The sequence below is a fragment of the Rhinolophus ferrumequinum genome, chromosome 18 (assembly GCF_004115265.2).
Source record: "Rhinolophus ferrumequinum isolate MPI-CBG mRhiFer1 chromosome 18, mRhiFer1_v1.p, whole genome shotgun sequence".
Lineage (NCBI taxonomy): Eukaryota > Metazoa > Chordata > Mammalia > Chiroptera > Rhinolophidae > Rhinolophus > Rhinolophus ferrumequinum.
In genome coordinates this window covers 36,866,516-36,880,532 of record NC_046301.1, presented here as the reverse complement: position 1 = coordinate 36,880,532, position 14,017 = coordinate 36,866,516, and the positions used below count along the sequence as shown (strand labels likewise).

The window sequence follows — 14,017 nt, the reverse complement described above, 5'->3', positions numbered from 1 at the left end:
ACTTGAGAAAGACATTTCTGGGTTGTATAGCTGGCAAGTGGTTGGGAGAAGATTTACATCTCAAAAGAGTAAAGAAAAAAATTCACACTTGCAAGTGTTCCAAAGTAAATGCTCTCAGAAAATGGAGATCAAGGGGTTCTAGTCAGGAAGAAACCTGTGTAAATGTTCGTCAAGATGAGGGAAGTGTTAAGACTTTCTTGATCACTTTACTCTGACTACAATTACAGCTAAATTTATCTAAACTAACTGTAAATTCGGGTGTTCTATCAGTTCAATTAGTTGGTATACAAGGATGCAGAGGCCTCTTAGCCCAGAAACAGAGCTTCTGTTATGAGAGAGAGAGACCATGTTCCATGCAAATCATCCCTCAGAAGGGTGCACATCCTTTGTACTTGCATAATTTTCTTCTCTATTTCTCCTTTTTCTTCTAGAGGTTCTGAACTACAGCAGTTATTTTTGTGTTAATGTATGTTCCTTGTAAGTCATATCTTTCTAACTATCCAACAAGGAAGATATTGTGCCTATTTAAACACTAAGAAACACTAAGTCAGGAAAGCCTTTTTGGTGGGGTAGGAGAGGTGGTCAAAGAAAGACTATTTTCCTATGTTCCTGTATTTTTATTGCATCTTTTTTTAAAAAAATCTTTAGCAATAGCACCAAAATGAGAGGCAGGAAAAGCCTAGGCTTCATCAAGTGTTATTCTGTGATTTCTCAAAAATTGCTCATTGCTTTAAAGTACCATCAGGGAGACAGCTTGTACATTGGTTTTGATCCTTAGATAATGGATTCCTCCTAACTATGGAGTAGCGACTTTACTAATCTTCAGTTATTATTCTTTTCCAGGTTGTGACAAAGACATGCTGATCAACATTCTAACTCAACGCTGTAACGCACAAAGGCTGATGATTGCTGAGGCATACCAGAGCATGTACGGCCGGGTAAGGTCTTTTCATCTTGACCTATGTATTTCTAGGACACACTCCTGAGAAATGACAATACTCTTGGAGAGCAGGTACTGTTATTCTTTTCAGTCTCACAGATGACAAAGCTTTCAACTTCACTGTATGTCAGAAACAGTTCCTATATGTCTCTGACATACTTCAAGGAATATTAGAAAGTTATACCATCAAATGTTTTGATGTGTGAGGTATATTCATACTCACAGGGACTCGACCAGTCCTTTCTCAAAAATCATTCAGCGTCATAAAATGAAAGTTCTGCTAGCTTTCCACTGCTGGTTCGTCCAATTAGGCTGAAAAAGTTGCCCTGTGTCAAGCTTTAGGGATAGCATAGAAAGAACTAATGATCACTAGGCCAAAAGTAAGATCGTTTCCTGCAATTCTCCACAGGTCCTCACCTAACTCACAACCAAAGTGAATTCTCTACTAGCTTTTCTTTACACAGCATGCAATTAAGTAGACCATTAAAAGAGAATGGCAGTTAAAAATAGTTTAAGGCAATAAAAGTATCCTTAGTGGTTTAAAGTAATCACATTCTAATTTCAAGCAAGTACCATTAAAAAGGTCCCTTTCATTTGTTATGCATTTAAACCACAGATTCAGAATAAAAACTCTTCAGGCCAGAAGGGCCTGAAAGAGCAATTACTTTGTCAACTGAGCATCATCGATGAAACACTATCACAAAACTCTTCTCTATACAGTTAGTCCATATAAATTTACTTCATCTCTAAACTTCAGTCTCTGAACAGATATAATACATGAAATAAAACATAGCCCTCTGTTTTAGAATGAATTAATTATCCAAAAAAATCCCACAACTACTAGTGAAATTAGTTGAATTAAGCCATGGAAGGAAAGCAATTTTGCTTTTATTATTTTTTTTAATACAGGTAAAACTGTAATCTTAGCTTATATTTCTATGATACCAGTGCTAGTTTTCTTTTGAAAGAGAATGTAAATACTATAAAAGTTGTAGCATTAGTAATCTAACATTGTTTTAATATACATACTGCTATAGGGAGGTTATGTTTCAGTTTTTTTTTAATCAGAAGAAGGCTTGCAAACATCTTTGTTTTTTATACATCAGGTTAATTTAGGTTAAAGCATTACTTTATTGATATTTACAACATTACACTAAAACAGATTAAAACAATTAAGAAATGAGGTACTGACACTCAAGAAATCTAAACTCCATTAAACAATTTATACTCTGTGAAGCACCGTTCACTAAACACAGAGGGTCTCAAAGTTTGTTAAGCTCTCACTTTTGCCAAATAATCCACACCATGTGGAAAAGCATGGCTACTGCACTAAATGTCACCAACTGGAGTCATGCTGGCCCCTTTCCTCTGACTTACCGTACCTTTGTCAGACAACCAGTGATCAAGTCCTGCAAATTATTTTTTCTCTCTTTTGCCCTCCCCTTACACAGTCTTGATTCAGGCCCTCATCATTTGGGGCCCAGATAATGAATGGTTGGAACTTCTAGCTGGTGGTTGCTATGGCCAGTCATTCCCCACTGTCATCAATCCTCACTGCAGCCAGACTGATTCCAAACCTAAATTTCCACTCTCCCACTTTAATCCCTGAATGTCTAACCTTATTTCTCACTCACAAATACCCATATGTCCATGGAATAATTCCAAATGCCTGCAGAGGGCATACAAAGCCTTACTTGCTTTGTCTCTGCTCTCCATCTTAAGCCCTCTCTCCTTTCTTCACACACTGCCAACTGCAGCCAAAGGGAACTTCTTGTAGTTCTACCAACTAACCCATTCCTGCTCATCCCTTTTAGTCATAGTGTTTCATCTGTCTTCAAAGGTCTGATTCCCTACTCCACATGCTGCACACCTACTCATCTTCCTCGACACTGAACACTGTTCCTGACACCTCTACTCCCCTAAAAGAATGGAACAGACTTGTGCTGCTACTGCATCCTTTACGTAACTTCCCCTTAATCCCCGATGATATATTAGCGAGGTTTTTATGTTGGTTTCCCTATACCGGACTCTAAATCCTTGAAAGCTGGAATGCACCTTGTTCATCCCTAGAGTGTAGCACAAATGTCTGTCTCACACACTAAGATTGTTTAATTAATGTTTGTTGAATGACAATGTGAAGGCGTAGCTAACAGCACCTCCTCCTATACCATGTTGTCAGGTTTTGGCTGCTCCTAGAAACCTTCCCCACTGGTCACACTCACCATTCTGCTCTGGGCTAGATGCTTCCTGCTGGGTTCCCAGAGTTCCCTATACATGATGCTACCTCTGCCTTGCCACAGTGGGTTGTGTTGGTTTCCTATTATCTCTTGCTGACCAAACTGTAATCTCCTGGAAAATCAGGGACTGGGTTATTGCTGCTGTCCCTCCAGAGCTCAGCCCAGGGTATGACATAGAAGAAGCACTTTATTTATAGAATAAGGGAATCTCAGGAAGTATATTCTGCGTATTTCCTTTTATTTAAAGGGAAAAGGAAAACATCTCTTTATTATCCACTGTATAGTTAAAATGAATTGTCATAAATTGTTTAAATTTCTCTTTTCCCTCATTCCCTGCTCTAGTTGCCCCCCAGTGAATCTGCCTTACCTTCATTCAGGGCTTCTTGACTTCCTCTGCTGCTCTCTCTCAGAATTACTTCTTCTGTTTCACCAAGGTGTGTCTTCTGCTACCATTCCCTTTCTCTGGCAAGCGTTTATAGATTTCCTGTACCTTAATCATTGCTATTATTATTATTTTTTTATTAACATGGATATTCAAGATTTGACAGAATTATTTTCTTAGCTGCTGAGTAAAGTGCAATGCTAAGCCTGCTCCCTAAATACTCATTACTCAATATTTAACATTAGCGAAGAGCTGCTGAATTCCATTCAACAACTTTGCCTCATCCAAAGCAGAAACTAATCCCTAAACACAAATGAAAAGCCCTTTGGAATGCCTGGTTGACATATTTATCAATATAATTAATGAGGTCACTCCTGATCTTCCACACCAAAAAAAAAAAAAAAAAAAAAAAAGTGCTATCCTATTGACAATGCAATGAAAGCAAGGGAACAATGAAATGCCTCTGAGGCTTGGGAGAGAAATCATCTATACCTGATATGGATGGCGATTAGTGATTCCTGAAGGAGCTCCAATTCAGCACTGAAGCAATTTGTTTTCCCAGTTTTCATTTAAAACAGGGATGATCAGCTCTGAAATATCCTGGCATCTGGAATCCATTAATCCCATGGGCTTGGTTATGTAATTTAGTACAGACGCTGACTTGCCCCAAATCACACAAAGTTAAAACTCGAACCAAGGTTATCTGACCCTTAATCAAGTCTTCCAAAGTTTCTCAATAATGCCTGCTGTTCTCAACTGAATAAACACCAGATTTAACAAGGGCAGATATCTACACTGCTAATTCCCTCATATCCTTGAAGGCTTTACTCAATGTCAGTTACTCAGGAGGGCCTAATCTGACTGCCCTACTTAAAATTGTCACACACCCCAAAGCCACATCTCTTTCACCTGCTCTTTTGCTTTTATTCTATAACACATATTCCTTTCTCACATATTACATCATTTATGTACATGTTATAATGAATATTGAGTTTGCCACTTTCCTCTAGAACACACGTACCGCAAGGGGAGAAATCTTTGTTTTGTTCACGAATGTGTTCCCAGCATTTACAACAGTGGCAGACACACAGTTGGTGTTCCAAACTGAATTGCGTCCCCTCAAAATTTCTATGTTGAAATCCTAACCCCCAATGTATAGATTGGTGCAAAAGTAATTGCGGTTTTTGCCATGATTTTTAACCTTTTAAACCGCAATTACTTTTGCACCAACCTAATAACTGTTTGGAAATAGGGTGTTTAACGAGACGATTCAGGTTAAATGAGATCTTAAAGGTGGGGCCCTAATCTGATAGGACTGGTGTCCTAATAAGAAGAGGAAGAGACCCCAGGGGTATGTGCACAGAGGAAAGGCCATGTGAGGACACAACAAGAACGTAGCCAGCTGTAAGCCAGGAAAAGAGGCCTCACTAGAAACCAGCCCTGCTGGGACCTGGGTCTTGGTCTTCCAGGCTCCAAACTGTGAGAAAATAAATTTCTGTTGTTTCAACCACACAGTGTGTGGTATTCTGTTATGGCAGCCCAAGCAGACTAATACAGTTGGTATTCAATAAAGAGTAGTGAACGTATGAAAAGTTCAAGTTCACTGTTCAAATCCATCTTGTTCTCATAACATTTTTTTGCCCCCTATCATCTCTCAGCTTCATGGTTGAAAATACCGATTTTTGAAGTATCAACATACCTAGGAAGTGCTGGCTATAAAATTAACTTACCTACTTCAGAGGTAGAATTATCATGTCACTAGGACCAGTAATAGAGATCGTATCTTCTCCATCCTCACTTTTAGTTTAGAAATGAAGGAGCAGACATCGTTTTCACCTCAAAAGCTGAATTTTATTGTACAGTTTATCACAGATCAATTTTATAAGCATGAATTCAATAATTTAAAATGGTACAACTACCTTATCTTTCAAATATATCATGGGTTAAATATATTCCTTTTGGTGAAACTGGGAACTTAACTACCTAAAAAAAAAAAAAAAAATCATTTCAAAAAGATTTTCTATAGAATCAACCAAGGTTTTATAGGTTTAGTAAACGCCCTGTGTATGTTTGTCACAGCCTGAACAATTATTTCTCTTTTACATAACATGCACAATCTCTGCCAGAGTGGCAGGGAGGAACAGAGAACTGGAGGGAGGGAAAAAAGGAGGGAGAAAAGAGGGAGAAAGAAAATTGACACTGCTAAAACCAGGCCTCATTCAGCTTCAAAACACTCTTTAAAGCACTTCTAAAAATTTATACTCCCACATACAATATATAATGATTCCCATTTCCCTTAAATTCTCATAAAACTTCTTAGGTTTTGACCAACCTAACGGATGTAAATGGAATCTTATTGTGGTTTTACCTTGCATTTACCCTAATAACATGTAATGTTGAGCATCTTTTCAAATGTTTCTTTTATATTCTGGTTCCTACTTCTTTTAAGTTAACTCTTTAAACACTTTGTGTATTTTTCTTTCAGTAGCTTGTCATTTATCTATTAATTTGTAGTTATTTATATAATATGGACATTAGTCATGTCTTGTGTGTGTAGACAGAAAATATTTTCCCCAAATATATGGATTAATTTCACACTCTGTTGTACTACTCTTGTGTCAAGAACTGTGAAGGGTATGAGACTTTTACATATTTACAAGGTAGCAAGTTTAACCAGCCAAGATAACACAGACACTGGTAGAAGACAGGAGACTCCTGGCTCAAACACAAAAGACAGCTTACCACTCAGAGTAGTGGTGGTAGCCAGTGTGTGAGAATTTTTGCACCAGTTCCCCAAGCCTCCATCCCACAAATGAATACAAAGATGACCAGATAACACCTGGTACATGCAGTGAGTTGTACTGCAGAAGAAAAACCATGAGATTAGAAATCCGAATCACTTATCACGGGCAGAATGCGTAGGGAGACATTAAATCTTCTGATGTTATTCACGATACAAACATCCCTGGAAAGCTAGTCCAACACAAGGGGCTGTCAGTGGCTCACTCCACATAACATTTGGAAACATGAGACCTACAGAAAAATGTCTCCCAACTATATCACCCCTCATTTCTATGCCACTGTCACTATTCACTATTTTTTTTTCTGTGAGCACACCAATCCCTAAGCCACTTCTATTATTGTGACCAACAAAAGCTGAGACAAAATCCATCAATTTTGTCTCACACAGTATTTAATTATCAAAAGACACAAGTGGCAGGGGAAGGTCAACTGTCAGCATTGATCCCAACCGTGCCCCCACAGGGGCCTGGACCCAATGAGCTGAACAAATCTCATAAATCATCGGGGCCTATCTTAAAATGCTGAGTGGATTTCTCTCTAAGTTTTAGCAATGACCTCTCCACTTGAAGTTTTCATCTAGATACAGCAGCATGTATTAGTGATGGCACAGACCTCACCTTGGCCCACAAGAAGTAAGTCTAGGATAAGTCTATCATCCGTAACAATCTTGGCCAGTGAATTGAGGCTGTTCTGAAAACCTACTAGGGCCAAAGTGGTGTGATTAGACATTCCCTCCCCAGGTGCCAAGGTTGTTGTTCTTGCTCCATCACTAGAAAACTGTCATTATTCTAGCAGCTATAACTTCATCATTGTTCCCTGTGTTTCCAATTTACACCTAGAACTTTCTTCGGGAAGGGTCAGGTGCAGGAGGGACAACAGCATTTTAATAAAACTTTAAGAAAGTCATTATGTCCCCCACACAGGCTGTGTACTCAGGTAGTCATTTTCCTTATGATCTAGAACTATGACTGCCCAGAGATAACCTGATTGGATAAACCAGAATTGTTTGAAGTCCTATGCCTACTTTTGGTCAGGAATAAGAGTAAACCAACCATTACAGAGTTGGGTTTACAGAGTAAACCAACCATTACACTCTGAGGTTGACAATGTTAAGAGAAAGAAAGTTTCACCATGTCCAGGAATGGTCAGAATAGAATCCCAAATCTTCATAGTATATTTATATAACTAAAGGAAAACTCCTGTTTCTCTCTACAATTACACAATGCAACACTTCACTTCTGATACCAAATATGTGGAGGTCTTTTCCTCAAAGTAAACAATTCCGATATTAACTACCCAAAGTTACCACAGACACCACAGGTTAAGGGCTCAGATGCACAAGACTGCCTCCCACTTCAGATGCCAACTACAAGTCCTAGATTGTCACCTGTACTTCTGGTAATATACTAGAATGGCTCGCAGAACTCAGAAAAGTGCTGTACTTAACGATTACTGGTTTACTATAGAGGATACAACTCAGAAAGAACTAAATGGAAGACCTGCATAGGGCAAGGGATGTGGGACAGGGGGCAGAGTTTTTCTGCCTTCTCCAGGTGTGTCACTTTGATGTGTTCACCACCCTGGTTGCAGCCCAACCCTCTTTGGTTAGAGTTCTTACAGAGACTTCATTACATAGGCACGACCAATTAACCATTGGTCATTGGTGAGCAAGTCAGTCTCCAGCTCTTCTCTCCTCCCTAAAAATCAGGGATGAGGCTGAGGATTCCAGCCCTATAACCACAAGGTTGGTTCCGCTGGCAACCAGCCCCCTTTCACTAAAAGTACCTCATTAGCATAAACTTAGGTATGGTTGAAAGAGGCTTATAATGAATAACAAAAGACTCTCCTCTCACTTCTATCACTCCGAAAATGACAAGGTTTTGAGAAGCTCTGTGCGAGGAGCTTCTCAAACAATCAATCAATACATATTATTATTATTATTATTTTATTATTATTTTGGTATCACAATAACTCCCCCCCTTCATCATGATCATTATCCAGGAGAAACAACTGCATTCAGTGACCAAACTGCCTTACTAAGCCATGTATATCAGAAGGAGGTAAAGGAGACACAGTCAGAAATCTTACTGAGTTGATCATTTATCACCAATACCAGAAGCCTTTGGATGGTGGGGAGCATGAAAGATCCATCAAATACTTTATCAGTCTATTCTGGAGTGGCTTTTGTAATAAAAAGTGTACATGGTCAGACTGCAAGTAGCCTGGAAAGCCAAAGACATGACACAGATGAATGTGAAGAACCACATGGTGTGTACAGAGTGCTGATTTCACAGGAACAACAGCACTGTAACTTGAAAACGTGTCAACAGTTGTGAGGACTCTTCGTAGCCCCATGAGGGGATCAGAGTCTGATTCAGCCCAGCTGCCAATGCTGTGTAGGAGCAAGGCCCCAGGAACTGTGACATCCTTCACCAAGAACAAAGCAAGGCAACTTCTGACTAGAGTCACATAGCTGGCAAGCAGTGGTAGTTTTAGCATCAGACACACAGACTACTTTCTACATACCCAGTTCTTGATGGTTTGTGGTGATGGATCCAAGTAACAATGACAAAATCTGCAGGCTTGATCAGCAGCTGGAAGCCAGTTGGTCTCATCAGGGACTAAGCCCTTCCTGTGGACACCTACAAGAATGACACAAAAGTTCTCATCAGCAACCACCCTTTGTTTCCACAGATCACAGCCCAAAATAAACCCCGTTTTCATAAGCAACCTGTACTTTTCCAAGTGTTAGACCAAAAAGATAGGTTTAACAGCCCAAGAGTGAGTAAAAACATAAAAAGTTTATCAAGGGGAGTAAATACTGGCCAGAACTATGAGAACAGCCTTGATTTCTGCCCATGGAAGAGACATTGTCCATTCTTGCTTCTCCACAGCTGTTGAGAAGTTGAATAGCTACCTAGTGGACGCCACCTGGTTTCAGTGTTTCTGAACCATCAGTAAACCAGGTCAAGGCATTTAGGCAACTGACTGAAGTCTCCATGGATTTAGCAGTTTGTTTCAAGCAGCACAGTGGGGGTTAAAGTCTTTCCAAAAGAAACAGCTGCCATTTTCATAGAAAGTGTCAAGGTGTTCCTGGGGCCAGGCCAGCTGTTTTCCGCAGTGGGCCATTTCCATCAGATAAGTGAGGCTTGTCGACTTCTTCCCACCTTGCTAGCCATTGAGTCCCAGTTGTCCCGCCAAAATGGGACTACCAGGCACAAGAGTCACAAATCTCCATAGACCAGGTATTTAGTTTCTACAGGAGTTTAGCAGCAAGCCAAGAGCTGTTTTTCAAAAGTACCTGGAAGTTGCATGAGAAAGACAACAACTTTAAATACTAAGCGATGCTTCTGGGAGGCTGCCTCCTCTTGCCCGTAGGTTCTAATCAGCAAAGCACGTGTCCAGGGACTTGCAACAGGAAGTGATCATTGGGATAATGGGGCCCTTTTCATGTATGGCAACAGGAAGAAGCACTTCCTTCTACGTGGCTCTTTTCCTATCACGAGCACCCCCTTTGGTATTTATTAGCCTTCACAATAGAAACAAATAAAACATAAATATTACTAACTGTTAGATTGGTGCAAAAGTAACTGCGTTTTTTGCAGTTTTTTTTTTTTAACCTCTTAAACTGCAATTACTTTTGCACCAACCTAATATATTCAACAATGGAAGTTACCGTAATAGTGCAGTGAATCAGCCCAAAGGGCCCCAATCTCCTGTTCCTTTAGCTTCCCTTCTCCCACCACAAACCTTGCCCACATGCATCATATGAATTTGGGTCTTCCCCAAATATAACTAATAGGTCCACAGAAAATGGTGACTTGACAGCTGCATCCAACAAATTCATAAAAACTGTAGTCCTTCTACTCCCCAGTGTCCCCCAGTATAGTCAGTATAGTCTAGAAGTTTTTAATTTCTAGAATTTTATTTGCTTTCTTTTCAATTCTGTTATTTTTTTTTCATAATGTTCTTTTAGATTGTTATTAATTGCCTCAAATTTATGGGGTTTTAATTCTGCTATTTGTAGAGTCCACCATCTATCCCTCTGGAAAACTGATTCTAAGTGCATATCATGATATTTTTATTTTAAGAACTTTTAAAGTGGGGCTCGTTATCTTCAATATATACATATTCCCCCTGGAGAGTCAGAATTCCTCTAGATTTATTTTGCATTTGTTTCTTCCTGGTGTCCCAAGAGAATCACCAGCTCAGGATCAACTTTCATGATGATTTCCCTTTATGGAGGTCTCAGTTCATTTGGAAATTCAATGCCAAGGGAGTTACAGTGCTATTATTTTGAATTCTCATGGAAAAAATTCAACTCAAAACCCAGGCAGTGAGAGGTGATCTTTCTACCCATCTTCAAATGCTGAATGGTATGCACTGTCGACCCAAAGTTGAAAATCCATGTACAGGGAGGGCCGACTTAAATTATACATGGACTTTCCACTGCTCAAAAAGTCAGCTTGCCTACCTGCCCATGCTGTTCAAGGATCAATCGTATTTTTCTCCTAGCTCACACTGTTACTGGGGGTAGAATCCTTTGAGGGTGCCAACCTATATAAGAGGTTTCAAACTTAGTTCCCTGAGTTACACTAGCTCTATAAGTGCTCTCTTGTCCTCATATAATGTCTCACATTGGGCATTGAAAACCCAAAACAAATAGTTCCAAACCAAACCCTACTCTCCCCAGTCACCTGCAAGGTCATCACCAAGGTCAGCTCATTTGCTTATCCTCTGATTTTCATTTATCTCCTTGTTTTTACACCCAGGGATTTCTGTTTCTTCAGAGATCAAGTATACTTTTGAAGGAATGTTGTATTTTATTGTCGTTTTGGACAGGGAGGGAATTTTAGCTTTAATATACTGATTTGCCAGAAGATGAAAATATTATCATTATTATCAGACAAAAATTAACAATTCAAATTTCCACTGAAAAGTGAATCATTAAATAAACTGTGAAAACATCTCTAAAGCGAAGCTGTTCAAAAGAATATTCACTTACCACTGTGAAATGATAAAGCAGCTTGCACAAATGTTCCTATAATATCAAATTGTGCACGTATACATGCAGTAAATATTGGTGTGAGTAGAATTAAGGCAAATTCTAAGTTACACTTTATACAGGCCTACATCACTGAATGTTTAAACAGCCAGTATTATTTTTTATGATGATAGAAAAAGGCAAATAAGTTAAAAGCATATAAAACTGTTCCCCTGAGCATATCCAGACTTGCAAAATATCAGTCATATTTTTACTTCTTGCCCCCTTATCACACATAATTAGATAAAGGAAAGAGGAACAAGGAAGAACCTGCCATTTTAATTTCAGTTTTAATGAAGTGGTCAGAAGAGCTGCAACATGGGTAATCCGCGATTTCATTAGCAGCATAGAACAGCTCAATTTGAAAAGCAAGTACTCATTAGCTTAATGCAAGGCCAAGCTGTGATTCCCACAGAGTCCCTTTAAGGCAAGGCTTTGGCAAACAACAACTCAGAGGCAGTGAGGCTGGGGAAAGTCACACTCCAAAGGTTGCCTCGGCAAAAGTTATTTATATAACTCCAAGTGAGAATTTAAGACTCTAATTTGAGAACCTATTTGAAGGCTCCTCTTTGAACTTGCAAAGTTTAGATATTTAAACATACTATTCAATATTTATCTTCCCAACTGAAAGTATTATTTCCTGGATGTCCTAATAATATATTATTTCCTCTGCTATAGCACTTTTTGCGTTGCAGGGAAAGTTTAATTCCTGTGTTTCCACCCCCTCCACTAAATAAAACTGCTTAAGGAGAGGCACTTTTCACTTGTTTATCTTTGAACAGCCAAGAATGAGTCCAAACAAATAATTGTTGAAAATTACAAGTGGTTATCATCCTTTCATTTATTTTATATCAATTTTGTAAATGTTTACTATGTAGCAGGCACAGTTCTATAGGCCAGAAAAAGAGCCATGAATAAAGCAGGCCAAATGTCCTGCCATGATGGAGCTTACATTCTGCCTGGGTGAGACAGATAAAAATTAGTACGTGTGTCACGTCAGAGGGTAATAAATGCTGTGTGTGTGTGTGTCTGGGCGGGGGGTAGAAGAAGCCTGGTGAGAAATAAAGGAAGTGTTGGGGACCAGGTGTACTTTTCAAGTGTGACAAAGTCAGGCTTCATGAGGAAGGCAGAGACAGGTGAGCCATTTGAATATCTGGAGAAAGGCCATTCAAGGAAGAGTGAAAGGCAAAAGAAAGACCCTGAGATGGGTGCAGGTCTGCTATTCCAGCATCAGTAAGAAGCCACTGCAAGTGGAACAGTGAAATCCAAAGGAAGCAAAGAGTAGTAGGAGTTGACTGCAGAGCAGTGACCAAGAACATGTCATGTACCTTGTGAACCACTGCAATGACTTTGACATTTGCATGGAATAAAACACCTGGCGTGTTTGCTTTATCCTGAGACGAACTACACAAAAGTCATTGTAGTTTGTCCTGGAGTTTAGAGTGGGAAGGGGTATTTAGAGCAGAGGAGTAACAAATCTGATTGGTATTTTTATAGAATCACACTGTCAGATGTATTGAGGGGAGACTGTGGGGTGCGAGGACAGAAGGGAGACTCACATGAAGGTTATTATGTTCATATAGGAGAGTGATGGTGGTGGCCTGGACAAGGGTTGAAGCAATAAAAGTGGTAAGAAAGTTTCTGGATGTATTTGTAAGTTAGAGACAATAGAATTTACTGACAATTGGATATTGTAAAAGTTGTAAGAAATACAGTATAATAGATAAACTTCTGAGGTGGAGCGGGGGAAGAAACAGGGAGATAATCCAGTATCAGGCATTTTTGATCTGCAGCAAATTAGTTGGGTTTTTCTTGGAAAATAAAAAGACATTTTTGAGTGCCTAATATGTGCCAGATATATTTTAAGAATTTCACCTAAGTTAAATATTGTTATACTTAGATCAAGCCTCTGAGGCAGGTGCTGTTATTATTTTCACTTTACAGATAGGGAAGCAGACACAAAGAGGTTAAGTAACCGACTTGCAACCTTGCAGCTGGTACTCTGCACAGCCAGGATTCAAACCTAAACAATGTACTTCCAGAACCTATACACTCTAATGGCATTAGATGATATCTGATTCTGTTTCTGTCGATGCAATTATATAATTTCATTGAAGTCTTTTATAAAAGCAGTTTACTGTAGCCATGTACACACACACACACACACACACACACACACACACACACACACGAGTTACAAAACAAAAATATACCAGCGCCATCTAGTGGCATTACTAATCTCAGTCTACAGTGGAATACATACAGAGGTGCTCAGTATTAGCATAGAAAGTAAATGAAAACTGTTGTCATAAATGTTTGAGAGGGACGGTGATCAGAGAAATGTGACTAAAGATTAAATAAAAGACGTCTGCAATGCCCAGGTAATCTTCAGCTTGAACACTTCCTTTATCTTTTAAATATCAGTAAATTAGGGGTTTTCTCTTGCCACATTCATTTATTTAGTATTCTTTCACTTGTTCATACATTTATATGTTATATATACTTTATGCTCTGCACACTTTGTATACTCAGCCTTGTGCTAGAAACAAAAGATGAATTTAAGAAAATTTATGAGAAAGTCCACGTCCTGATAGACTTTTGGGGGAAATAAA

At 39.1% G+C, this 14,017-nt stretch overlaps 1 protein-coding gene across 1 annotated transcript in view; it reads left to right on the top strand.

Moving 5' to 3' along the window:
* The window catches only part of ANXA10 (annexin A10), a 68,874-nt gene that overhangs the window by 31,047 nt on the left and 23,810 nt on the right, over positions 1-14,017 (top strand). Inside the window, exon 3 of the mRNA XM_033135522.1 lies at positions 844-938. Coding sequence (XP_032991413.1) covers positions 844-938 — 95 coding nt within the window. The remainder of the gene's footprint in view (positions 1-843; positions 939-14,017) is intronic.